The sequence below is a fragment of the Hemiscyllium ocellatum genome, chromosome 37 (genome assembly GCF_020745735.1).
Source record: "Hemiscyllium ocellatum isolate sHemOce1 chromosome 37, sHemOce1.pat.X.cur, whole genome shotgun sequence".
NCBI lineage: Eukaryota > Metazoa > Chordata > Chondrichthyes > Orectolobiformes > Hemiscylliidae > Hemiscyllium > Hemiscyllium ocellatum.
Window position 1 is genome coordinate 16,733,757 of NC_083437.1, and position 27,957 is coordinate 16,761,713.

Sequence of the window (27,957 nt, forward strand, 5' to 3'; positions counted from 1 at the left end):
GAGGGAGGTTGGAGGGGGGAAAATCTCTGCCTGATCGGGGATCCGAGCAGGGGCTCGCCTCGGCTCCTCGCATTCTCCTGCTCACCCAGCCTCGGCGCAACATCCCACGAAGACAAGCCTCCGACACCGCACCGGGACTCGCAGAGCCTGTGCAACCCCAAGGAGACCTCGCCTGGACCCGGCTAACGCTCCGCCGAACCTCCGCTAAACTCACATCACATCCCTTCGACCGCGAAAGGCTTGTACTATTTCACCAGAAATCACTTATAACCACATTCTCACAGCACTTAAAGACTGTCCGTATATATTTACATAAATATACATTGGCGACATCCACCATCTATAACTTATTTTCTAATTGAGTGGAACTTCCTCTGGACGAAGACTGTTTTAACCTGTAACAGATCGCTTGGAAAACTAAAGAAAAAAAGACTTGTTGCACTTTATGTGATTTTTTTTGTGAGGGAAAGATTCTGAAACGCTAATTTCTCTAAAAAAAGAAAACATCATCTGCAATTAAGGGGATTCTACGTTGCTGAAGTTGCCTTCGTGATGACTCCGGTCTCCTGCCTGCGTTCGCTTCTCGTCCTGATATTGGCTCTGTTTTCGGCGAACGCTAGTAACTGGCTGTAAGTGTCGATAATTATGACTTATTATAGTTGTAACATTATTGCAAAGAAGAGGGGACTTTCTAATTCTCTCCTCTGAGGGTGAGCTGGTGCCACAGGCTGAATGCATGAGGTGAGGGGTGCGTTCAAGTTTAATTCTCTTCCCCCCAAGAGGTCACTTTTTTTAATATATATTTTTTAAAAAGTTAAGACTTTCAGATTCAATCGGATCAGCATTTTCTAACCCCGGAATCTCGTCCTATCCTGTCTTTCAGCGTTGAAAGATTTCCCAATTAAACAGTGTCATCTTCTATTATCACTAAATACATTTGGCAATTTTAACTGACCTTTTGTTTTGTAATTTTATTGATAAGTATAAATGTAACTTATCACGTGTTTTTTCTCTTAAAAACTTGAATCGCCGTGGGCGAAGGGTAGCAACTTTATTTATTTATCTCAATTTATTATTTTTGATTAGTTAGGTGGGGTGGTCCAAGAGGGTGAGGCTAGGAGAAGTGTCGACTTGTGCAGACCTGCTCCAGACTACAGTAGATACGTGCTTTCAATTAATCCTCATTTTTCATTCATACTGTGAGCGAAGGTACCGGCACATGACAGGCGTGTTGTTTAAACTGTGGGTTGCTTTATTCTGGTGGTTTTATTTTGTAAGAAAGAGACGAGTCAAAATATGTTGATTAAATTGAGGGTTAAAAGCTTGACGGTATCTGGACTGTAGCCTCTCCCTGTATTGTGATGATGTTCAGTCTGGAATTTCAGTCATGGTCCAATTATTGACTGCTCGTCAATTAAAAAAAAGGTTTATAAGCAGACCACGTACAGTATAACAGAGGTAAGGAAAAGATTCTAAATTGTTTTGCAAAGTAAAAAAAATTGCAGGCAAAATTGCCGTGCATTGAAATTGCTAGCATGTGGAGAATTTTAATATATATATTTTATATATATATATATACACTGAAGTGGAAGACGTTCTATACAATTAGCATTTCATGCGATCGGACAGAATTACAACAATTATTCCATCATTATCTGTTGCTGGAAAATGTATATCTTCAGTTCCAAAACCATGAGCGAGAAAATGTGAGAACTAGTGAAACAGAGATTGGAGTGTGAGAGAAGTGGACTCCTCAATTTCCCATGTCTGATTAAAGAAAGTATTTGTTTTCCAAACGACGCTGGGCAAATCGGAGAAGGGGGAGCTGCTTAGGGAGCTGAAGGTCAACTTTGCACAACAAGTCTCGTACACTGTCACAGGGCTGTGAACCGACTAAACATCGGATACCTCGCCAATCTGATTGTACTTAGTGGAAACACCCTAACCTAACTGAGGACAGTTTACAATTGATCAAATTATTCGAGGGGTGTGTGTGTGTGAGAGAGAGGGGGGAGGGTTGTAAGGTTAAATTAAGGTACACCAAATACAGAACGGAAAATCCGAACCCCCTTAACCCTTTAATTCTGAAAAGTACGTGAATATTTGTTGCTCGGGTGAGGAAATGCGTTAATTTCCAATAACTTTTTTTTAGAATTTGAGGAACATGTAAAACACTGAGTGCTGTAGTTTACAGGAATCTGCATTGTTACTGTGGCCAGAAGTATGTTGTCTGATCGAGCAGGCTTCACGCTGGTATATGGAGAGAGAACTCATTAACCGCAGGGCAAGTGGTGGGTGTCCCTAATTCATCACAGGTCATTTTTTTTCTAAAGTGGAATTTAGAGAGATAATTCTCCATAAACTACAAATACACAGAAAGTATATGATTAGTTTACAACTGTTTTTTGTTTAATGGATTCAAATTTTCGGGCTGAAGATCTGTCTTGTGAAGAATATTTTAAGAATTTGGTTTGAAGTGTAAGTACTTAACAAGAGCAGCTAAAATGTTGAGGCTTATTTATTAATATACATCAATGCGAGGGAGGAACCCGTTCGGAAACAAATAACATTTCATCCTATAGAGTTGTGCGAAATGTACAATATGTGACCAACAGGATTCACAAAATCCATGTTCTCATAACTTTCTTTTCAGAAAATATTTTGCCCCCAACGTAAAAAGCATAATTGTTCCTACACTCCTCCCCCAGAAACACGTACAATTTTGTATGCATCCGTTTTAAATACACTGAAGGGAATGCTGTAAACTGCTCAATCCTGAGTTCAAACGCTCCTCTTAACAAATATTTGCATCAAATATTAACAATTAATTGATAAAATATTACAAATATAATTAAAGAATGATTTTTTTTGAAAAGCCAGATCTTTCAGTCTAACTAGTTGCCGAATCTGTTTAATGTGCCTTCCTCCCACGGTCTTCTTCCTGGAGCATTTGTCATGAGTTTTATCTCCAGCTCGCTCTGATTATTTAACTCCAATTTTACTGGAGTAAGGAGCGAATTTGGAAAGCTGGGGTTTGCAAACAACTTTCGTCTCACGTGCTTATTTTTTTTTAAAAATTCGAATCTCCATCTCCTTGTGTGATTACAAACATTCGAGAACCAAACATTAAACATGAAGTGAAGTCAGACAAAACACACAGCTGAGCTATTTATTTTTAAGACACGGTCACAGCTAATGGCTTTCTGATATCTGGGTTGCGTTACAATACATTTTACACTGCGGTCGAATTCTTGTTTCCTATCCCGGTATACACCCACCCTGTTTTGCCAAGTGGCTGTGATCCGCTTTGTTGCACTTTTGTGGCGAGGTGTCCAGTTTATTTTGAACGGCCACAGCACCCACCCTCCCCATTGGCAGCAGCACAACTGACGGATCCTGCTAATTTGCCCGTTTGCCTTCTGGGTGTTCCAACAGGTATCTGGCGAAGCTGTCGTCGATCGCCAGCATCCAGGATGAGGAGACCTGCGAGAGGTTGAAGGGCTTGATCAACCGACAGATCCAGATCTGCAAGCGGAACGTGGAGGTGATGGACTCAGTGCGGAGGGGAGCCGAGCTAGCCATTGAAGAGTGTCAGCATCAATTCAGGAACCGACGCTGGAACTGCTCCACCGTCGACACGCTGCCTGTTTTCGGCAAAGTGGTCACACAAGGTACACAGAGAGAAAGAAAACTCCCGGGTTATTTCAGAGGTAACAACCCCAGGGCATGAAGGGGCAGTTCATCATTGCAGCAGTGTCAGAGGAGGCTACATCACGCTTCACACAGCTTGGGATTCAAGAAACAATTGCATATTTGGAAGGAGAGACAGATAATTGTATCAAGAAGTGGGGGAAGGGGGACGCAAGGGTTAGACAGAGAGGAAAAGGCTTGCTGTCTTTAATGATCTGTTTTTTTTTCAAATTACATTGTCATAAATCCAGGAATGTGGCTGGAGGATTGAAGGATTGTTACCAAGTGAGCTAAAGATACACAAGGCATAGATAAGAAAGAAAAGGGTTTGCGTGCAGAAGAACTCTTACACCTAACATACATCTGTCATTGCAGTCTTGGGATTTCATATACACAGATCAACAATTATAGTGCAGCACACAAGAATGCAAAATAAATTGAGAACAGCAGCAAATATTATTCATAAAGTAAATAGACTGATACAAAGATTGTGCTGACAGTCGCACATACAAAGTTGTGACAACAAATTCAGGTTGAATAATGGAAGGATCAGTATATTCTCTGCCTGGAAACAAAGAATTGATTTCTCAAAAACCAATAAAGACCTAACTGCAGTGATAGGCCTCTTTCCTTTGTTTGTATTTATCAGCATTCCCAGGGCTTTCTTCTCTTCTTGCTACTGAGCAGCAAATATAGTGTCCTGCTCTCTGTGTTGAAGTCATGATTAATTACACTATACACTGTGCTAACGCACTCTTTCCCAAAGTTTTTAAACAGTAGAACATCTTATTTCTCCTCCTCTGTCCTTTCTGGCTTTAAACCCAGGCTTCAAATCATTGCTCCTCCAAACAACTTGTCTTCTCATGTATGCTTGTCAACATTGGGGGATGTTTTGTGCTGTGAGCCTCTGCCCTTTACCTGAAATACAACACTAAGCAATGTTCTGTGATAACGTAGAAATATATCACTGAAGGACCGAGATAACCAATAGTACAACCCAAAGTGAAGGTTTCTGTTTTCAATTCACAACTAAAAAGTGCAGATCAGCAACTGCAATCAGGAGATATAATGTGAATCTAGAGTAGCAAGGTCAGATAAGGACTAGAATCCAGAGTGGTATGATACACTTATGTTGCTTTGAAATTACAGTCTTCTTCTTAGGCTGTCCCTCAGGCTGAAGAACATGCAAACATATTTGTTTCCATTCGGTTCGATGGGTTCTGAAATGATTGATTTGACCAGTGTGCAATCTAATGACAATATATGGGCACTAATTATAATCGAGAATAACACCAATTAGAGAACTTCTCTAATGGCTCAATGAGTTTACCCAGTGAATAGTTGAGCTTTACAGATGAAGAAGAGTTAACCTTTGATCCCAGTTCATGGCCAGCAGTCATTATTTCAAGGAAGAACGACTGATCAGAGTTCACTTCCCAAAACACTTCCAGCAGCCCTCACTGAAGACTTTGAATATTCAGTAAGGGCGAGCTCATTCCCTTCAAAAGGGTTGCCCCTTGTGGTTATTGGGGCTGCTGATTATTAGAGCATACACATCAATGATGACCGATGAGAGAATATCCAAAGTCTTTTTGGCCTAAGCTTTCAACAAATTCAGGGGAGCTGAGGAGAAGACGAAAATCATATATCAGTCATGCAAGAAATAAGATCAAAATTCTGGGCTGAGTATTCAACTTCTATGGGTGTGTAAACAAGCCAAAGCAAACTGGCATTTATTATACAGCCCACATGGTTTTCATTCCAATTAAGTCTTATGAAATGAATATTCAGATGCTGTATAACAGGTATAATCTGCTCCTAACTGGTTTATCCACCCCTGCTACAACTAAACATGGCACGTCCACACTCCCCCATCTTTATATTTAAAATCCCATCCATCTGTCATGTTTCCAGCATCTTCTGTTTTTAATCCACATTCCTCAGTATTTATTTTTATCAATAACAATTCACACATTGACAAATAAAATGTGCAGGATTAATGGAATTGAGATGTACCAATAGCACTACAAATAACATGCATACAGAGCAGACAGTAATCCCAGTGGTGCCACAAATGCATCAGTGATGATGATATCTGAACAGCTATGGTAATCTCGAAACAGACAGATACCGCGTAGGAGCAGAATCCCGGGGCAATCATTTAAAGAGCAATGACTGTATTCTGTATTCTTGGAAACAAAAAGACATCCTCCCTCACAAAGACAGCTACCTCACCCTCTGTAATATCACTTGTCTCTACCTCTGCCTGCTGCAGAACCTTCATCTAAACATTTGATGTCTTCCACCTCCCATAAGCTCGACAAATGGTCTCATGCCTGTATTTGAGCACACACCAAGTCCTGTTCATCCATCATTCCCTGTGCTTGATGATCCACAGCAGCTACAGAGTCCATCAATATCTCAATTTTAATGTTCCCATTCCCATGTTCATTTCACTCCTGGCCTCAGCATCCCTATTTCTGTAATCTCCTGCAGCCCTGTAACTCTCAAATAACTCCATACTCCTTCAATTCCAGATTCTTGCATCCTTAACAATCCCAGATATGCAATCCACCATTTAGACCCCAAGCACTGAAGTTCCTTTCTCTGCCTCCTTCGAGATACCTCATAAACATGACTCACCTGTCCTTATAGCTCCTTCTTTGACAGTGTCAAGTTTGTCTGTTATACACCTGCAAAGCAATTTGGGAAGTTTTGCTACACTAGAGGGACTAAATGACTAAATAAGTGCAAGTTGTTGTCACACACAGTGCAGTCACAGACAGTGACAATAATCACAGTACAGAGGTGCACAGAGAACTTATCAGCATTGTCAGAATAGTTGCAAATAGTCATGTGATTACAGGACTGCATATTGTTGATCAAATATTAATAAAATGAGGTAATGATACTGGAACCAGAGGCAGGAGATCAAGATATCAGGTCCAAATTAAAGAAAGATTACATTCAGAGATCTATTTATTTATTTGTTCATTTAGTTTTTTCACAAGATATGAGTGTCTCTGATAAAAACCAGCATTTATCATCCATCAAGACATATAGTGTGCCACCTTCTTGAGCTTAGATTAGAGTGGTGCTGGAAAAGCACAGCAGTTCAGGCAGCATCAGAGGAGAAGTAAAATCGATGTTTCAGGCAAAAGCCCTTCATCAGGAATACAGGCAGAGTGCCTGAAGGGTGGAGAGATACACCCTTCAGGCTCTCTGCCTGTATTCCTGATGAAGGGCTTTTGCCTGAAACATCGATTTTACTGCTCCTCAGATGTTGCCTGAACTGCTGTGCTTGAACTGCTGTGCTTTTCCAGCACCACTCTAATCTAAACTCTGGTTTCCAGCATCTGCAGTCATTGTTTTTACCCACCTTCTTGAGCTACCAAAGTCCAGTGTAGCAATTTTAAGACAACTGATTGACTTGAGGGCTCGTAAGTAGCTATCACATTGCAGTGGATATGGAGACATATATATATGTCTGGGTCACAACACAGGTTTTCTTCTCAGCATAACTTTAAGAGATCAATTATTTCATGGTCACTTGGAATTAAATCTGTCCTATAGTTTCACGGGTTGATCAAGGTAAGGATGGCAGAGTTCCCTTCCAAAAGGACATTAATAAACCGATTAACTACAGCTGTGTAGTTTCATGACCATCATCACTGATACTAAGTTTCTACACCAGACTTAAATAATAGATGAATGTAAGTTTGCCAGCAACCATGGGAAATTAAACCCATATCTCTCAGTTACTGGCCCAGAACTTTGGGCTGCTAGTTTAGAGGCATGACCACCATGCTCCTGGATCCTGTTATACAAAGAAACATTTCAAAGATTTACCAGAATATTATGGACATTTCAAGGACAAGGCCGGAACTCAAAATCAGTCATAAATTAAAGAAAAATTACATTCAGATTACGTTAATGTTAATTTATTCATTGTGAGGATGTGGCTGTCACTTCCAAAACCAGCATAGTTTGCTGTTCAAAAGGTGCTGGTGACTCACATTTATTGATCTGTTGAAGTAAGAATCAGTAAGAGACCTCAAAGCATCTCAAGTAAAATAGACCATAAACCCATGACAGAAGTCGTTGGAAGAACTGGGATCTGGAGAAAATTATTGGAATCCAAAGAAATGCTCAGGAAAGGATAACTACGTTGGAGTAACATTACAATCAAATTTTCAGTAGAATTCTGAATATTAAGGAGGCTAACTATCCCTGCAGAAATAGAAATATTCATAAATATATATGAAATGGGCAAGCAAATTGTTAACTTATATAGGTGTTAGATTGTGAATGTCATGAATGTAACATATTTAGAAAACTAAACAATGACCTGAGGACTGCTGGTTAATTCAGTTGGTGAGATGGCTAAAGCAAATTGGACCAGTAACGAAAGCCCTGTTCTGCCTGAGGTAATTCTTGGGGCCTGCCTTCGCATCTTGTCCTACTGTGATATCTTGACTTAAGCTGTGGTTAGCAACCCTCAGAGCATGAGGACACAATGCAGCAAGAGGTCACTGAGCCCTGGGACTGCAATATGTTATCTTATATGAAGTTCAGGGTTAGCAAAGGACTCAGCCTGAGCAGAAATGTGAGTTTAGATCAGAGTGGTGCTAGAAAAGCACAGCAGGCAGCATCTGAGGAACAGGAGAATTGACATTTTGGGCAAAAGCCTTCATCTAAACTCTGGTTTCCAGCATCTGCAGTCCTCACTTTTGCCTGAGCAGAAATGTGCAGAATTAGCTCCAGGGATAATACTACCAAAGCCACCCACCCACACATTGATACCACATAAAACTTTAATTATGTAAGTTGAAATTTCATTGGCAACGATTTGCAGTGATGATTTTGTATTTGTTTCTTCATGGATATTAAGTAAGAGGCAATTTAGGTCTCAGTTTCTGCATTGACATGTATAGCACTGATTAACTCTGGTTTGAAATCCCACTTTCAGTGTAATCTGAATTTTGACATACACTTGAGGAGATAGTGTCTCACCACCTGGACTTCCTTCAACATATAACTATAGCTCCTCTAAACCCATTCAGAGTTTTAAAAAAGTCCCAGGTATTCTCTGCATCTTCTTTACATTTTTAATATGAGTGCAGTTTATCTTAGGGCAATCTGTCTTTACCAATTCGGAACATTTCATTAGCTTCAGGCCCTGCTGGGTGGAATTGTTCTCGTATACGTAAGTGTGCATGTGCTGATCTGCCAGTACTGTCTGCTGTAGCAGCTAAACTGGCAGCCAGCCCAATTACATAAAGATTCTATGGAATAGTTCACGATTCATTCGCCATTATGATATTGAAAACAGTGATCAGTGCAGGACTGAGACATACAGACCAAGGCGCGGAGAGGTTCAAAGGACAGACTCTGTGTGGTAGAGTTTTACTTTGGGAACTCAAATTCACATGCGATGATATTACACTCCCAAACCACTTTGCATTGATACAATGGAGACCTTTAAGTTCAGTGTTGAATTCAGTGTTGAAGTATTCCATTTGTCCTTGGCATAAGTGAATGTGAAGATGTATTGGGGTTGGACAGTGATGTCCAATTAGTCAGACTCAAATCCAGATTTTTCCAAAGTTCTCACGAAAGGTTATCAACCAGAAACATGTTTCTCTCTTCACAGGTACCTATTGAATATTTTCACCACTCTCTTTTTAAAATCCTGTGATACAAGACGAACTTCACAAGGCACTAGTTCGCCAAGGGAATGATTCTGAGGTGCCAGGCAGTGGACACTGCTGGTGGAACTGTAACAAGAATCCTTTTCATAGCTTTTTTTTACAGAGTGCAAATCCCTAAGAGGTTTTTTTTCTACGTGGGGTCATTGAATGCAATCCAATCATGCCTGGCACCAAAACAAGCCCAGAAATGACCCAAATAGTAATTGATTAGGTAGTATTTAAAGGAATGTCCTCCCCTTTTAGCATTTTAATCTCAGGTAACCTGTGCTCAACGGTCCCCATTACTTTTTTTTTGTTCCTTGTCAATCTTGATCGGCTGAATTGGGAATGTCAGTGTGGGACCTCACAGCCGGTGTTGATGGAGCTTTTTGTTTACTGTGCAAGCTAGCTGGTGAGCTCGAAGCAGATGTTGGGAAGAGTGGAATGTGTTTTTGTGTGTGTGTGCAAGGGGGGATTCCACGGAGTAGAGCGACCTCCACTGTCACTGCATAACCCTGCAAGATGAGCTCAGGCGGACAGCAAGGAAAAACCCATCCCAGCGAGCTTCTCTCTCTCTCTCTCAGCGTCATTTTCCCGACGAATAAATAGTTTAACCCTCGGACAGACAACAGGCGTTCGCTCTTTAGGAGAGGAGATATTTCCGCCTCTTGCACTCATCTCACCGAAAAATTAACCAATACTGAACATAATTAGACATTTCCCCATGTAACGTGGATGGCCATAAATATTTTATGCCTGATGCCAATACATTTGGGAAACTTGTTTTGTGTACATTTAATTTTCCCGGTATATAAAAAGGACAATATATAATTTATTTTTCCCATTGTTCTCTGCTGAATGCTAATCACGCAATGGTGTGATTCCATGGCTGTAAGATGTCTTGTTCTCTCTAGTAGACTTCACTCTTCATCAGCATTAACTGGTGCCAACTGTTTTGGTCAGAAGAGTATGAGTCAAATGTGGATTGATGTGGTTCTGTGGTAGTGTCCCGACCTCTGCAACAGGAGGTCCAGGTTCAAATCCCACCTTTTCCACCTAATCAACAAGTTGATTAAAAAATATCTAATATCCAAATGTATCACTGTTGAACCAGTATTTTCCAGCAGGGTTAATGAAGAACCTAGGAATAGCAGCCCTTTGAGCACACTACTGTATTTACCTCACTTAAATCACAGCTGATCTATAACCTTCTTCCTTATACACTGAGCAGATGCCCCACTAGGAGCACAAAGTTAAAAATCATACACCACCAGGTTATAGTTCGACAGGTTTATTTGGAAGCACTAGCTTTCAGAGCGTTGCTCACTAGGAGCAGATTTTTCACATCTTCTGGAGAGCATTGAATCAATTTTAACCCTTGTTCCTTAACCAAATGCTGACGAGGTTTATGGAATCACTGAATCTCTACAGTGTGGAAGCAGGCTCCTTAGCCGATCAAGTCCACACTGACCCTTTGAAGAGCATCCCACCCAGACCCCACCCCCTTACCCTGTCCTTGTAACCCTGCATCTCCCATGGCCAATCCACTTAGCCTGCACATCCCGGAACGATATGTGAAATTTAGCATGGCCAATCCACAAAGCATCTTTGGACTGTGGGAGGAAACTGGAGCAACCTGAGGAAACCCACGCAGACCAGGGAAGAATGTGTAAACTCCACACAGACAGTCGCCTGAGGGTGGAATTAATCTTCCCAGCCTGCCTGGGTGGATAACACATCAGGTGGATTTTGTGCTCATTAAGCTGGGATCAGGAAATAAGTGAATAACTCAGACACCACAGAATGAAGCCATTCAGCCCACTGTCCCCATACCATCTTTTTGAATAAGTTACCACGTCTGCTGATTCGCCATTGTCCCGAAAACAGTTTCTCTTCAAGTTTATATTGAATTGCCTTGTGAAAGATACAATTCTTTCAGTTTTCATCATCCTTTCAGGGAGCACATTCCAAAACATCAATACTCGTGGTTCATCTATTTATTGAAACATGCAATCCAGGAAAACCTTTTTAACATGTTCAACTCTGTAATTAAATCTGCACATCCACCACCACTGTCGATTGTGTTCCGAGAGGTGAGACCACCCATCAAATTGAGATAAATGAAATCTGTTTTTCACAGATCAAATGGACATAGCACCCAACAATTTCACACACTCGTCTCTAAACTTTCAGTTGCAACACTTTTCCACTATTTGAGCACCAGTTTCAGGGAAGGGGTTCAGCTCAGCAATGGGTCATTTTGACAACAGGCAGACCCTTTTATGCTACATCGAAATAAGTTCTGAACCTTTTGAGTTCATTACCACCATTCATTCTGAGGTAGCACATTTCTTTTGATAAACTTTTTATTTTTTTTTCCATTACTCTTTTTGGTCTCTCATCACAATGATGACTCAGATACTGGACGATTCCAAATATCAATTTAAAAAGTGCTTGCCCTGGACTCTCACCTGTTTGAATTAAAATTACTTGGTTGTATTTATATTTTGAATGATACAAAAATACTACTTTCTCCCACTTTTTTCTCTAAGTTATCTGGTGTGACACTGTATCCATCCATTACAAAATCAACAAAAAACTTGTCATCTCACGTAAATCTCACAGTCCACTGAAAAATTTGGCCAGTTTCACAAACAACTTGAGTCAATTCTATTTTAGCTCTTGTAAAATCAGATCACTGAAGTGCACATACTCCCCATTCATGACTATGCTAGAGCCTGAAAAATTGATGTAGTTATTCCCAAACTCCTGTTCCTTCCCCTTTTATTTTTCTTCCATCAAATAATGGTGAACTTGCCTTTTAAGAATGTAACTGAGCCCCATTTTATCATTGTAGAACATTCCATCAAAATTTTATTTTTTGCTAATTTTCTTAAAATGAAGTCATCCTAGTGTAGTTCAGAAGAATAAAAATGAGGCAGTGACCAACATTTGAGGAGATGATTTCATTCTTTGTCCCCAGGAGCAGATAGATCACATGAGCAATTGGGAAAGCTTGAAGGTAGTCCTGCTCTGCATTGGGACCATCAGTGTATTTAAACTGTAGATAGGTGTCAATTTTAAACACTTCAGTATAGGATCGCAGTCCAATTTTTATTAGTTTTCCTTTCTGATCAGGGATCAGGCCAGGACAGTGGCTCAGTGGTTAGTACTGCTGTCTCATATCACCAGGCACCCGGGTTTGATTCCAGCCTTGGGCGACTGTCTGTGTGGAGGGTCTGCGTGGGTTTCCTCCCACGATCCAAAGATGTGCAGATTAGGTGAGTTGGCCATGCTGAATTTCCCATAATGTTCAGGGATGTATAGGCTAAGTGCATTCATCAGGGGTAAATATAGAATAATAGGGGAGGGGAATGGATCTGGGTGGGTTACTCTTTGGAGGGTCGATGTGGTCTGGTTGGGCCGAAGGGCCTGTTTCCACGCTGTAGGGATTCTAAATAAAATTCCAAATGTGCAGTCACAATGAAAAAGTCAGGAAAGTGCCTTTGTACTAAAAGAGAAACAAAATTAAACATTTGTGACTTGGCTTTCAGGTAGCCATCCACAATGGATTGCAGGCTATATGGCACAAGCTAGATTGATTCATGCTGGATATCTATTGTATGGTTGTTTCTTTCATGCAGTTCCCACTGTTCGATTGCCAAGATGAGAAGCTTAACTAAATACAAGTTCATGCTATTACTCTGGTGTTTTATGTAAGACTGCTCTCCTTACTTCCTTCAGTTCTTTTTCTCCTCATCTTAGGCAGCGGTTGCAGGGTGGGATTCTTTTCTTAGGGTGGGGTTCTATGGTATCAGCAAATATCAATTGTTGAACAGTGGAGGAGGCACCATTGCTGAGCCCCACCTTGTCCCACCCTCCACAAAGTCCAGTGGTTTTTGCTCATTAATAGTAACCATGAATGAGAGCCCACCATTGCCTGGGATGCTGAGGCCATTTGTAGCCCCTGTGCTGTTGTCTTGTCTTGGTTCAACTAATTTGATTCAGGCTGGCCATTCAACATGAAGTACATGAGTCTATCCATCTCATGATGGATTTATCATCAAACGTAATTAAACAACAAATCGTAGACACAAGTTGTGTAGTTATCCACATCATACTTAAAAAGCAGATTCCTGGCTCCCTGTCTCAAATTTCAAAATGCTGATCTGTTAATTACTTGGAGAAGTGGGTCACTTTTACATTTCGTAATTCACTATTATAATTTGTGAACTATAATAAAATAGAAAAACATATTGTCATTTTTAAAAATAAAACAACTTATTTTTATGGTAATGCATTTTATGCATTTGCACTTGAAATTTATGCTTACTGTCAGGAAGATATTTTAAGTGTTACCCATAGGGGCTTAGGTTCACTGGTTTTCATTTATTTATACATAGTGAAGACAAATTGATGCTTCTATCTGTCACGGTTGCACATAACATCAGTTTGTGCAGTTTGACTTTCAGTTCCTTGTGATTGTAAGCCTTGTGATACTGACATTGTTAATATTATAATGATCTAGTGTTATAATTTTACTCAAGGTAGCATTGGGGTGAGTGCTGGACATGACAAATTATCGTACAGTTTGATTCTTTGACATTGAGATGGAGCGACATTGAGAATTGTGTAGAGGCAATTTTGTTCTGCAGCCAACTGGCCTGAAACTTTTAATGTTGACACTGAATGCCTCAAATGGGGAAGGAGTTCATCACCAAACATTAAAGGCTTTATTAAATTATGAGGGGCATGGATAGGGTAAATTGACATGGCCTTTTCCCTGGAGTGGGGGAGTCAAGAACTTGAGGGCATGCATTTCGGATGAGGGGAAAGATTTGAAAGTGACCGAAGGGGCAATCTTTTCACTCAAAAGGAGGTGCATGCAGAGGAAGTGGTGGAGGCTGGTACAATTACAACATTTAAAAGGCATCTGGATAGGTATATGCATAGGAAGGGTTTAGTGGGATAGGGGCCAATTGCTGGCAAATGGGACTAGATTAATTTCGGATATATTTGTCAGCATAGACGAGTTGGACCAAAAAGTCTGTTTCTGTGTTGTACATCTCCATGACACTAAGATTAATACTCTCAATGAAATAAGTGTTTAAGAAAAGCTTAATTACAATTCGGTAAAGGTAAGTTTTATATAAAAATGGGTTGTTAGCATTTCACCACTTTTTTTTAAAATCTAAGAGAAGAACTGATACAGGTCTTTGGTATGGCTGGGTTCTTCGAGAATTTCCCTCAAAAGTATTACCTAAAACAGAAACAGGCACAGATTTAACACAGTTAGATAGAAAATCTGAAAAAAATAGTTGTTATTATTTTCCTTTCTGACTACTGTAGCTTGTCCAGGATCCAGGGAAAGTGTACACAGGTTAGAGAGGACAAACTACCTTTACAGGAAGGGTAGGGTGAATGAGAAGTCAACATCATTGCTTCTGTCTCTCAAAGCAAAGTCTATGATTGTCACTGGGGAAATGTTACCTCCAGAGATGCCCATCAGCGCTGCTTGTTTTGGTGGGACTTAGAGCTTTGCGAAGTAGCAGAGACATCCTCTTTATGTGATTGATTTTCTGCTAGAGTTGGGTCTACTGTCGGTGCCGTTGTAATGGAGGAAATGTAGCTCAAGTTAGTGCAGCAGGGAACAGCTGCAACAGGACTGCACACCCAAAGGACCATGTGCAGTGCGAGTGAATGCTGTTTCTCCGCCCTTTGTACAGACATTGCGAGAGATTTCTCTCAAAGGAATGACATAGTGCAACAGTTGCGACCCTGCAATTGGCCTCACTGTCCTAGGGCTAGAGCAGGGAAAAAGCTCATCAGAGGGGCTGTTTCTTGATCACTAACCAATGACTCAGATTGAAAGGTGTACATTGAGTTAGCAGAAAGGTGCTCCGTGAATATGTTCCTCACTATTAAATGACCAGCTGATACTAAGTGGCTACACTCAAACAAGGTAATAAAAGACTTTCAGAGCTCAACAGAGCAGTATTCCCACAGTCTGCAACTTCAGGGCAGGAAGGGAAACAAGAGGAGGAAACTGGAGAAAACTATGGGTAACGAGGGGATGAATTGCACATTCTAGAGTGCTACACTCCATCATTGTAAGGGAAAGTTGCATCATATTCCTATAATATATAGTACGATTATTAATAGCATTGGTATATATATGTGTCAGCTGTCCAGTACAGGGTTTATTAACAGGAAATAGTTTTATTTGTAAATGCATTTTTAATATGGTAAAATTCACTCCAGTATTGACTGAGTGAGGCTGGGGATTAGTTTTAATAACGGACAAATTCCCTCTTGCAACAAATAATAGCATTGTGCGTTAGCAGATACTTAATTAAAATGAAGCAATCCAATTGGTACTGCCAATTGGTGCTAATTCCTGTTGGAAAGTCACAATTCAGAGAACACAATATTAGTATGAAATACTTTTAATGGGGCACCACATTATGAAAGGATAAGGAACCTACATAAAGCTTCAAGATTGAAAACTCTAACCTATTGATACAGGTCCACATTACTTACGCTACTTTTAACGCTGATGGTGGTATGACTGCTACAGTCTTCAGCAACCTTGAGTAAGGTAGAGGAAAATCAAACAGGATTTTCCAAGCTCGTCATTTTTTAGTGGGGTTTGGTGAACAATGTATTTGTGGATACTGGACATGGGCAGGCTGCTCCTAACTCTAACACCCACATGATACAATATCCTTACCCTTCAATCACTTTCTAGCTTCACATATGAAGAGTGCTCATCATTCAGGGCAAAAGATGCTGTTTGAGTTTTAGCCCAACAAACCTTTCACCAAGAGGGGGAGGAAATATGGGATTAAAATAAATCTATTTGAATGCTCAAAGCAGAAACACCATCTTAAAGTTGGTAATAGGAAACCTCAGTTCTGTTTTAATAAGATTACTGTTCTCCATACCACCAGGGAAGTGCTTCGTTCTTGGCTATCATCTCATGGCTTAATCAGCTTCACATTCCTACTCACCAGCCATTAAAGTAACATGATCTAAAACACCACTAATCTTTGTTGGCCCATCAGTTAATGCTCAGTCAGAGAGAGTAGTTGGCTTTATTTTAAGGGTTAGTTGCACTCCAGGTAATGGTCACAGAGCAAGTGGGAGGGGCCTGGACCAAAAGCTTCTGTCTGGTCAAAATAATTTTCGCATGTTTGCATCTGCCAATGAGGTTTAAATTATCAGAGCGAGGAAAAGACTTTTTAAAAGTTCAGTGGTTCTACTCTAGTTCATGGTGCTGGTCTTATGGATATGTCTTTCATGCAGTTGACAAACCGATCACCACTCTGTATCCCAAATTACGGTGCTAACATTTGTGCCAAAATGTAACTGTTCCTACTTTGCCACAAAGCAGGAAAAGTAATTGGAATGGAAGTAAAAATCAGAAAAGATTGTCAACATTTAACTGTTACAACATAGCTCCCAGGTGGTCTTCTTAATACATCATGTTCCATACACTCACCAGCTTGCTCGTAACATTAAAATCTAACCCGTTGACATGTAAAAGCACAGAACTTGGTTAGTGCTCGACAAGCAACGTAGAAACTGGCAGCATAACTCAGATCTGCTTATCCCCTTCCATGAAGGTGTTGTTACATGCCAGATTGACCTTGATGTGATTGAGTAAACTTCCTTATTTCTTCACATGCAGGAACACGAGAAGCAGCTTTTGTCTATGCAATCTCATCGGCTGGGGTGGCCTTTGCTGTTACTCGTGCCTGCAGCAGCGGTGAGCTGGAGAAGTGTGGCTGCGACCGTACAGTCCATGGAGTGAGCCCTGACGGTGAGTCTAAAAACGTTGCTCCATCAAGGGGAGAGAATTAGCAATTACCCGTTCTCCTCTGAAATACATGTTCAAAATTAGCACAGAGCAACAGGCTGGAAGTCTTAACAAAGCAAGGAACTGTGGATGCTGGAAATCTGAAACCAAAGCAGAAATTGCTGGGGAAACTCAGAAGGGTTAATAAGAACATAAGAAATAGGAGCAGGAGTAGGCCATCTGGCCTACTGAGCCTGCTCGGCCTTTCAAAACTTTTCATGGGCTCAGCTCCATTAACCCTCCCGCTCACCATAACCCATAACTCCTTTACTGTTAAAAAAATCTATCTTCCTTTAGAACATTCAACAAGGTAACCTCGAATGGGCAGGGAATTCCACAGATTTACAACCCTTTGGGTGAAGAAGTTCCTCCTCAACTCAGTCCTAAATCTGCTCCCTCCTTATTTTGAGGCTATGCTTCTAGTTTCACCCACCAGTGGAAACAACCTCCCTGCTTCTATCTTATCCGTTCCTTTCATAACTTTACATGCTTCAACAAGATTCCCCCTCAATCTCCTAAATTGCAATGAGTATAGTCCCAGTCCACTCAATCTCTCCACATAAGTTGACCCTGTCAACTCTGGAATCTACGTAGTGAACCTAGCTCTGACAGTATCTGTGGAGAGATAACAGAGTTAACATTTCAGGTCCAGAACAGCTGTTCTCAAAATGAACAAAAATTACAAATGGTTCATTCTCGGTTTCGGTTTGGGACTCACTATTGAGGTCGAGTGCTCAGCATCTGTTACCTGGGAGTGTTTTGCCACAGAGTAGCCTGAGTATTTTGTTACACTTATGACACCTTTAAGGGCAGGGGCAATAATGCCAAATCCCCAACTGTCTCTTCTTAATTCCTGGCATGCTGGAACTACTTTCCAACTGTAAGGAAGTTTTAAAAAAACAGATTCCCTCACAAAATCATGGAAATAATTGTCAAACTCTTAAGTCGAGATTTCTCTGCCTGTCTGAAGGTGTAAGTGATTTAGTTCAATTACGTATATTTTGTGGAATTTGTGGAAATGTGAGAATTGGCAATTGTTTTGAATTTAAATTAAATCTACATGATCATGGTCAAGGTTTTCAAAATGGTTTTAAACAACCACTTGTTCAAATCTGCCTGAATGAATTCAGACAGAGATAGTTAGGTCAGGTGCCCTTCCCAGTCAGTGAGAAAAAGAAACAAAGCATTCCATAATAACTTAGCAGAATAATAAACTATTTATTATTAGCTAGTATTTGAAGAGTGAACTATGTTTAACAGATATTCTAAAAGCCAATGTTACTGCTGTTGTTTGTTATTTTAATGTTTAACCTTTGAGAAGAAAGTGAGGTCTGCAGATGCTAGAGATCAGAGCTGAAAATGTGTTGCTGGAAAAGCGCCACAGGTCAGGCAGCATCCAAGGAGCAGGAGAATCAACATTTCGGGCATGAGCCCTTCTTCAGGATTCCTGAAGAAGGGCTCATGCCTGAAACGTCGATTCTCCTGCTCCTTGGATGCAGTGCATTTAACCTTTATGTCAATCATGACCTAAATCAAGATCTGTCTTCCAAGATGAGGAACACCATAAAAGGCCATATGACAAAACCTCTGGCTGAAATAAATTTTATGCTTGTATACATTTACCTCATTATCTGAATGAGCAAAACCATTTTTTCTACATCACTTAGAGTAAAGAGAATTAAATTAAACCAAAACTGCAGAGCAGTGATACTTGCCTTGGTGAAGTGCTGGAGTTGGTGTGTGAACACTGAACTTGATCAGTGATCTGATGGCCCATCACATTCAAAACTGGAAAGTAAAACTCAGTGGAGGTGTGAAAATCAAACTGCAAATCGCATGATGCAGTGTAGGTCTGATCTCCATAACCGGCAGAAAACCTCCCTTTCAGTTTACTGTGTGCACCTCAGTAACTATGAAACAGTTAATACAAAACCATAATACTGTAAGTGCTGAAAATATAAAATGGATAATGCTGAAAATAGTCAAATATCAGGTTGCATTTGTGGATAGAGACATAGAATTGATGCTATAGGTCAATGACCTTTCATCAGAATGAAGCAATTATTTTCAGGTTCTGATGGAAGCCCATCAACCTTAATTCTTAGTTCTTGTTCTTTTTCCACAGATGCTGCCTGACTACTGAATGTGTCCCTCATTTTCCATTTTCACAAACAGTTGACATAATTGTAGCAGCTTGGAATTAGTGAATATTTTTTGGGAATCCAAACTTAATGCTACTTGGAGTGGTTCTGTACTGAAGATCCATCATTAAATATTGGAACACTCATGTTAAATTGCTAGCCATCCATATGCTAAAGCAGAAGTCAGACTGTCTTCCAAAAACTGTTTATCTATATCTCTTCACTCAGTTAAAACTCAGATTTGTTCTTCCCCCTATGTAATCCATCCCCAATTACTTGGGGAAAACCTGTCCTTAAATGTGTGCTCTAATAACTGCCTGCTACTCTGTCAAATCTCTCTCTTAAATGGGCCATCTTTTACAGTGTTGTTAACCCAAAGGAATTGTGCAATCAATTTTAATCTTCCTCCAGCCAACTAAAACATGTGAATGTAGAATAAAGTCTATTGGATCGGGTGAACTTGATGAACTTGCAGGTGTTTTCTCATATTTCTTTTTGCATGTTCACCTTTACACCAAAAAAGATTAATACTTTTAGGAGTGGAAATGTGGAAAGTATTGATTTTGTTTTTAAAGTAAGTAATATATAACCATTAATTACCTATCGGGTTACTATTTATGTGAAACAGTATACTGTAATTCCAAGGCTTTAAATTGGGTTTAGTTCCTGGCTTGACCGAGGCTTGACTTGACTTTGGAAATAACTGGATTGTTCACTTCTGGATTAAAAAGACTTTTTGTTCCAATTATTAATATTTCTTCATTACTGTTGGGTTTAGGTTTCCAGTGGTCAGGCTGTTCAGATAATATTGCGTATGGCGTTGCCTTTTCCCAGTCTTTTGTGGATGTAAGGGAACGAAGTAAAGGAGCTTCTTCGAGCAGGCCGCTAATGAATCTGCATAACAACGAGGCAGGAAGGAAGGTACATGGTTTGTAATCCTAAAACTCTAACTCCATTCTAAGTTTTTCCACTCGTAAATTCTACAACATCAAAGCAGGTGTTAAAAAAGCTTCTCCAGTTAAAGAATAGAATCCCTGCAATGTGGAAGGAGGCCATTTGGCCCATCAAATCAACACTGACCCTCAAAAGAGCATCCCACCCTATCGCCCTGCATTTCTCATGGTTAACCCCACCTAACCTGCACAATTTAGCATGGCCGATCCACCCATTGTACACATCGTTGGATTGTGGGAGGAAACCAAAGCATCTGAAGGAAATCCGCTGAGATGCAGGTAAAATGTGTACACTCCAAACAGACATTCACCTGGTGCTGAAATTGAACCTCAGTCCCTAGCACTGTGCGGCTACAGCACTAAACGCTGAGCCACCGTACCATCCCATTATTGTACTGATACTCCAGCTCTTTACTGATAACTTCCCATGTTCAACATCATGTACCTTGCGACAATAGATTACATCAAATGCATGTCTGTAAAGCTGACTAGCACTGACAGGTTGGTAACTAATGGAGCAACTAATTTGCCAACATTTGGTGACAAATGTATTGTTGAATCACAAAGCAATTATAAACGTGGAAGGCCATTTGACCCATATTAGATCATCCCTCCTAAAGTTCACCCAAACATTGAAAACTTCAACAGTCTCAGGGTTTTGCTTCTATTACTCTGCTTAGATGTCCACTCCATATAAAACTCTGAGCATGAAGAACTTTCTAGCATCAGTTCTAAATTGTTCATGTATGCCTCTGTCCCTGTACCAAATTTTGTAATTTGAGGTAGTATCTGCATCTACTTTTTCCATGTTGCTTATTTACAATCTGCTTTATTTCCATGAATTCAACTGGCAATTACATCGTTTCTCAAAAAGGCCACATTTCTCCAATCATTCCTTATGATTCAGCTTTCCTCCAGATCAAGACAGCATTATCCTGGAATTCCCCTCCATTTTCTTGAATGCAATCATTCCCTGCAGTTTTGTCATCTTCTCTCCTTTATTTTGTAACCAGGTCATATCCTGTTAATTATAATTTCATTTTCTCAATTTGTACTTTTCTTAACAATGTTCTTCAATTTCTGTTTTGAACTTATATGGAACATAGCTGCAGAGGCACTGAGCAATCATAGCTTGCCCACACTGTTCCACAGTGAGTTTCAAGCTGTGTGAGCAGAGGGTATCACAATGAAGCTTAAAACCCATGCATGTATCCTCGCAGTAGGCATTGCTGAATTAAAATCCATCGTAAGGACCATGTCTGATTTTTCCCCTTCTCAACCAAGGCCACACAGTCCAACTGTAGCAGCTGGACCACTACCCCAGCTAATACTGCAGCTTGAGGATTGAAATTGAGACATTTCTCATTGATCTAATGGGCACTCAGTTTTAGTGCTGAGCATTCATTTTAGACACGATTGCAGGAATAATCCCTTACATTATGTTTCCTGTGGTTCCCATCTGTCAAGCAAGAGTAGTGGAAGAATTCCAATGATCACAGATGTATAGTTACAATTCTGAAATAATTAATTGGGATAGATTGTACATCTGAATTTTAAATAAAAATCGATTTTGAAATCCAATCCACACACACACACACACACACATATGAAAGATCCAATGTTATTGAGTCTGCTTTTCTTATTTCCATTTCACAGAATTCAAATTGTCTGCTCACTTTAAGTGTTACATTTCTACTTTGTTGCTTTATTAATTGGTTTAGCCAACAACTTTAATAAAGCAATTATTAATGCAAGAAGCAATTGAATCATCAAAAGCTAAGATTCTCTGCTCATAAACAACATTTCTGGATTAATTTGGTGACCAGTTGCCATTATTTCAAAATACTGTGGAAATAGAGTAAGCAGGTTACCCATTAGCAAATTTGTTTATCTGTATTATTGATTGGTTTTCAAACATCTGTTTTGTGAACATTATTGACTTGCTGCACATTTGATTCCAACAACACCATGGTAGATGTTTTTTAAGTTATTAACTAGACATGATTATGTTCCAACATCACTAAACTTCATGTTTTTTTCTTGCCACTACCTTACACCATGATTGGAAAGAAATCCTTTTTTTTTAGCATCATGTGTCATTGACTAATGAAATGTAGACGTCAATTCAATTGTAGTCTGATTCTAATACTGGCCCAAAATTCTGGAATTTACATATGAAAGAACTGAAACCAACATGCCCATTCTAAAGATGAGAGACTTAACAAACAATCCAGATCTTTCTCAATATATAATTTCAGTTACATCACACCGTAAATTTTTGCTATAAATTCTGTATCCTACAATCTTATACTCCACAACCATCTGACGAAGGAGCAGTGCTCCGAAAGCTAGTGCTTCCAAATAAACCTATTGGACTATAACCTGGTGTTGTGTGATTTTTAACTTTGTACACCCCAGTCCAACACCGGCACCACCACATCATGGCCCAAAATGGGTTCATTTGGATCAGTTGCCTGTCAAATATAATATATGATATTTAAGTCTATTTACAACTCTGGAAATCAAATTAGGCATTGCACAAAACTGAAGGCAAATTCACTACTTCCTGCTTTGTGCCACCACCTCAGATCAATTTCAAACCCCCAGTTTGTCTGCAACCTTCCAAGGAAGGCATTTCGTTCTTTATAGGACCACATTATCTACAAAAGTGGCATAAATCAAATAATATTTGTTTTTCCTGCATCTCCCTGTGCAGGTGGGTCTTGAACTCAGGCCTCCTGGCTCAGAGGCAAGGACACTACTACTGTACTATCAAGTGTCCCCTACCAATTATATTTGCCCCAAATGAAGCACAAAGTTTCAATCGATTACAATGAAAAAAATCAGCTCCTTTAACATTGTATCAACCAATTGTCTTATTGGACTGTGTTGTGTGGGAAGGGGTGTTTTAGCAGGTTGTTAAACCATCTTTTATTCTAGGTCTCATGGCTCAAGCCAGTCGAGTGATCAATGACAATTAAGAATGTCTCACATTGACATCACTTGATTAGTAATCTGGAAGTTGTATGGAAATGGTAGATGCAGTAGGAGTAAATCCTAGACAGATTATACTTATTCCTCTCTAGAATATTCCTCTTCAGTGGTTAGCACTGCTGTCTCACAGTGCCTGAGACCCGGGTTCAATTCCCGACTCAGGCGACTGACTGTGTGGAGTTTGCACGTTCTCCCCGTGTCTGCGTGGGTTTCCTCCGGGTGCTCCGGTTTCCTCCACAGTCCAAAAAAAAAATGTGCGGGTTAGGTGAATTGGCCGTGCTAAATTGCCCGCAGTGTTAGGTAAGGGGTAAATGTATGGGTGGATTGCGCTTCGGCGGGTTGGTGTGGACTTTGTTGGGCCGAAGGGCCTGTTTCCACACTGTAAGTAATCTAATCTAATACTCCCCATCGTCTTCCAAAGCTACTTTTATACTCAAACTTCCCACTACACATCTTTCCGTTTTTCCAACTCATCCTCCAACATATCCACCACATGTGCTAATTGCACCAGCTTAATTCTACTGACACATTACATTTCATAGAGACAGAAACAGACCCATTGGTCCAACTCATCCATGCTGTCCAGATATCCTGAATTAATCTAGTCCCATTTGCCAGCATTTGGACCATATCCTTCGAAACCTTTCCAATTCATGTACTTATGCAGATGCCTTTTAAATGTTGTAATTGTACCAGCCTCCATCACTTCCTCTGGCAGCTCATTCCAAACGCACACCACCCTCTGCATGAAAAAGTTGCCCCGTAGGTCCCTTTTAAATCTTTCCATAAGAGGCAAGATTTTTCTCCTTTCCTCAATATTCTTCCAGTATTCTCCCTTTCCTTCTCAATTATATCATTTCTCCCTGTCCCATTTTACTTTCCTCAGGTGGCACAGTGCCTCACAGCGCCAGAGCCCTGGGTTCAATTCCTGCCTCAGGCAACTCTCTGTGTGGAGTTTGCACATTCTCCCCGTGTCTGCGTGGGTTTCCTCTTGGTGCTCCAGTTTCCTCCCACAGTCCAAAAGTGTGCAGGTTAGGTGAATTGGCCATGCTAAATTGCCTGTAGTGTTAGGTGAAGGGGTAAATGTAGGGGAATGGGTCTGGCTGGGTTGCGCTTTGGTGGGTCGGTGTGGAGTTGTTGGGCCGAAGGGCCTGTTTCCACACTGTAAGTAATCTAATCTAATCAGATCTGCACACACCAAGTTACCCAAGGTAATTTCACTATGTTCTACCATGATCACTATCACCTGTGCCAACTCAGCAATTTCTTCACCTGCAATCTCCACCAAATTTCCTCACTCCTCAAGTCAGTGCCAAAGCTGCCTCTAATGCCTGAGTTTTTTCATCATTTAAATATTAAATGGTTCGAACAAAGGAGTCAAGGATGATGTGATGCAGATATGATGAGAACACAACCAGAGCAGCTATGATCTTATTAAATAATGGGGCATGTTCAAAGAGCCAGTGGTTTAATCCTAAATCCTATCCTCCCTGTCTCTCTGTGGCTATGTAACTAGTCACACTGTGCAGCATTTTGCAACCACTTTTACCACATTGTTCGTAGAATCCCAACAGTGTGGAAACAGGCCATTTGGCCCAACAAGTCCACACCGACCCTCCGAAGAGTATCCCACCCAGACACATTCCTCTACCCTATTCCTTTACATTTCCCCCTGACTAATGCACCTAACCTACACATCCCTGAACACTGTAGGAAATATAGCATGGCCAATTCACCCAACCTGCACATCTTTGGACTGTGGGAGGAAACCGGAGCACCCGGAGGAAACCCAGATAGACACGGGGAGAATGTGCAAACTCTACACAGACAGTCACCCGAAGTTAGAGTTGAACTCAGGTTCCTGGTGCTGTGAGGCAGCAGTGCTAAACACTGAGACGCTGGGCTACCCTTTGTTGGTTTAATTTCAATATGACAAAATCTGAGCTTCAAAACACATCATGAGGGGAGCAAACAAGGCATCTGCTATCGTGTAAATGTTCCACGATGGCAGGATGTTCAGCAGCATTGTAAATTCCCCATCAAAGTGGCACCACCCCTTGGAGGATGCAGCTGTTTCCAGAGTCAGTTGCTCTAATAAAACAAACACAGTTCAAAATGTGACCCCGGACCTCCTCCAACATAACTGTGACCCACGAACAGCATTGTGCGCTACATCACATGAAGAATGGAAACAGTTGAGCGTTGGTTTTTTTTCCACCGCATCTGATTGTGCATTCTTTTTCCAGGCCATTCTGAACAACATGAGAGTGGAATGCAAGTGTCACGGGGTTTCGGGATCGTGTGAAGTGAAAACCTGCTGGAAGGCCATGCCTCCATTCAGGAAAGTCGGCAATGTGCTGAAGGAAAAATTCGACGGTGCCACGGAAGTTGAACAAAGGAAAGTCGGTTCCACAAAAGTCTTGGTGCCCAAGAACTCGCAGTTCAAGCCCCACACAGATGAGGACCTCGTGTACCTGGACTCGAGCCCGGATTTCTGTGACCATGACATTAGGAACGGGGTCCTGGGAACCTCTGGGAGGCAGTGCAATAAGACATCCAAGGCCATTGATGGTTGCGAGCTCATGTGTTGTGGTCGCAGCTTCAACACGGAGGAGGTAGAGATTGTGGAGAGGTGCAGTTGTAAGTTCCACTGGTGCTGCTTCGTCAAGTGCAAGCAGTGTCGTAAAGTGGTGGAGATGCACACGTGCCGGTGATGAGAAGCATCGCTGGTCAGCCAAGGCAAACCCAAGTCATGCCCCATCACGACGGGGGACTAGAACACTCCAGCAATTCCAAGAAGACAGATAGAGAGAAAACACTATTTAAGATGTCCCAAAGGATCCTTGTTTTATTATTTTTTTTAATTTATTGCTGACTAACAAAGATCTGGAGGTACTTCTCCATGGACTGTTACTGCTCCGGATGAACTTACCTCTCTGTTACTGATGCTGCTTAACAAGGAAACGAGAGGGTGGATCAAGGAGGCAGAAGATGGTCTGGTTTGACACTGGTATTGTTGCACAGGCCTATTCTGGAATTGATACCTCTTCAGTTGTACACTGCTATCTCACAAACATATCTGGTTTTGAACTCACTTCAATATGTCTCCAATTCTCCATTAATTCCTGCTGTTCTCTGATCATGTTATAGTTACCTCCAGCTGCCAGCAGACCCTGCCAATGATCATGCAGTCCAGGCAATCCAGCTTATGCCATAGCCTGTCCATCCATTCACTAGCCTTGCGATTGTCTCCCATTATGTAGCGATGCCTCTCGCAGAACTCCAGTGGTCTCCGGATGACTCAGTACATCAATGCTTCCAAACTGCGTACATTCCAAACCTGTCATTACAAGCCATCACACAGCTCCCGACAGCTTGCAGTGACTCGCACATTGTGGTTTCCCCCACAGTTGTGTGTGCACGTGTGCGTGATTTTACTTTGTAACAGAGAAGACAGCACTATACCATCAATAATTAAATTAGATGGTACCAATTGTAACATAATGTATAGAGTCGGTGAAACAGAAACAGACCAAATACAGAGAAAACAGCCTTAATGGGCTGAAATGCACGCTGGACAGACTAACAGAATGTATTATAACAGTATTCTGAATATTTCAGTTACAAAGAGACTATGTCAAGATGAAATGAATCCTAGAAGATTCTATCTCAAACAATGCTTCTAGTACGATGTAATGCACAGTACAGTTTAGCCTGTTCAATGATCCTAGTGTTCATGTATTGTTGATCATGTTATTGGGACAGAAATTTGTGCTACAGATTTTAAAGATCTAGAATCCTAACTTTCGATCTTTTGCAGTTGTTCTTGTGCTGGAGTTACCTTTTTTCTTCTTTTTTCTGTATATACATGTGCACCACTTTAGACCAATTCGAAACTTAAACCAAAAGGGACTGAGTGCGTCAAGGAATTAGACTTTGAGCGGGGTCTAAATTCACTAAGTTAACTGCTGACTGTCATCGCGTTTGGGCACTTAACCGAGTTGCTAGCGAATGTGGGCCCACAGCGCTAAACTCCCCCCATTTAGCACAAGCTTGCATCAAATTGGCAATATTCCACAGAAGGACCGCAGGGTGGTTGATTTGGAAAGAGGAAGAAGTCTTGGTGCAGAGGTTGTTACTAAACCTGATTGTCTGACCAGGTGGGAAGCTTCACTCCTCATCTCATAGCTATTCCCTGAAAGAGCTGATGCTGACACTCGATAATTCAAATGTCCCTAACCTTGCAGATTTCTTAGCGGGTGACCAGGCTAGTTAAAAACTTTGAAATGCTGACTTCAATGCTGCTATCTTGAACTGTGGTTTTCTTTTCTTCAAGATTCCAGTATGTTATTTCATAAAATATAGGCTGCTCTTTAATATTAATCATATATTAGCTTGTCTCATATTTCCAATGCTTTTTGTAACAAAATAAGAAATGTTCCTTAGAGTTATTTGTAGTTCTGTGTGTGTATTTTAAATGAACAGGCATTTTTATTTAACAATGGTGAACAAAAGTGGGATCATCCAGGCAAATGCAAAACACTGAGCATTGTAATAAAAGAAGGGACTCTTTTCAATAACTGTGGTTTAATACCAGTAGTAGTTGGATACAGATTTAATGGCAGCACCTG

At 40.7% G+C, this 27,957-nt stretch overlaps 1 protein-coding gene across 1 annotated transcript; it reads left to right on the forward strand.

The window, feature by feature from the left end:
• wnt4 (wingless-type MMTV integration site family, member 4) lies at nucleotides 1-27,906 on the forward strand. The gene is made up of 5 exons (XM_060852287.1): nucleotides 1-629; nucleotides 3,436-3,671; nucleotides 17,071-17,202; nucleotides 20,158-20,300; nucleotides 25,573-27,906. Exons 1-5 carry the CDS (start codon nucleotides 553-555, stop codon nucleotides 26,038-26,040), a joined length of 1,056 nt encoding a protein of 351 aa, XP_060708270.1. The 5' UTR covers nucleotides 1-552; the 3' UTR covers nucleotides 26,041-27,906.
• Nucleotides 27,907-27,957: the final 51 nt, after the last annotated feature.

Excerpts from the sequence above, each read along its gene's own strand:
- wnt4 (XM_060852287.1), top strand. The coding sequence starts at position 553 with ATGACTCCGGTCTCCTGCCTGCGTTCGCTTCTCGTCCTGATATTGGCT. Across the intron at positions 3,672-17,070 it reads CGGCAAAGTGGTCACACAAG|GAACACGAGAAGCAGCTTTT; the intron begins GTACACAGAGAG and ends CTTCACATGCAG. Across the intron at positions 17,203-20,157 it reads CCATGGAGTGAGCCCTGACG|GTTTCCAGTGGTCAGGCTGT; the intron begins GTGAGTCTAAAA and ends TGTTGGGTTTAG.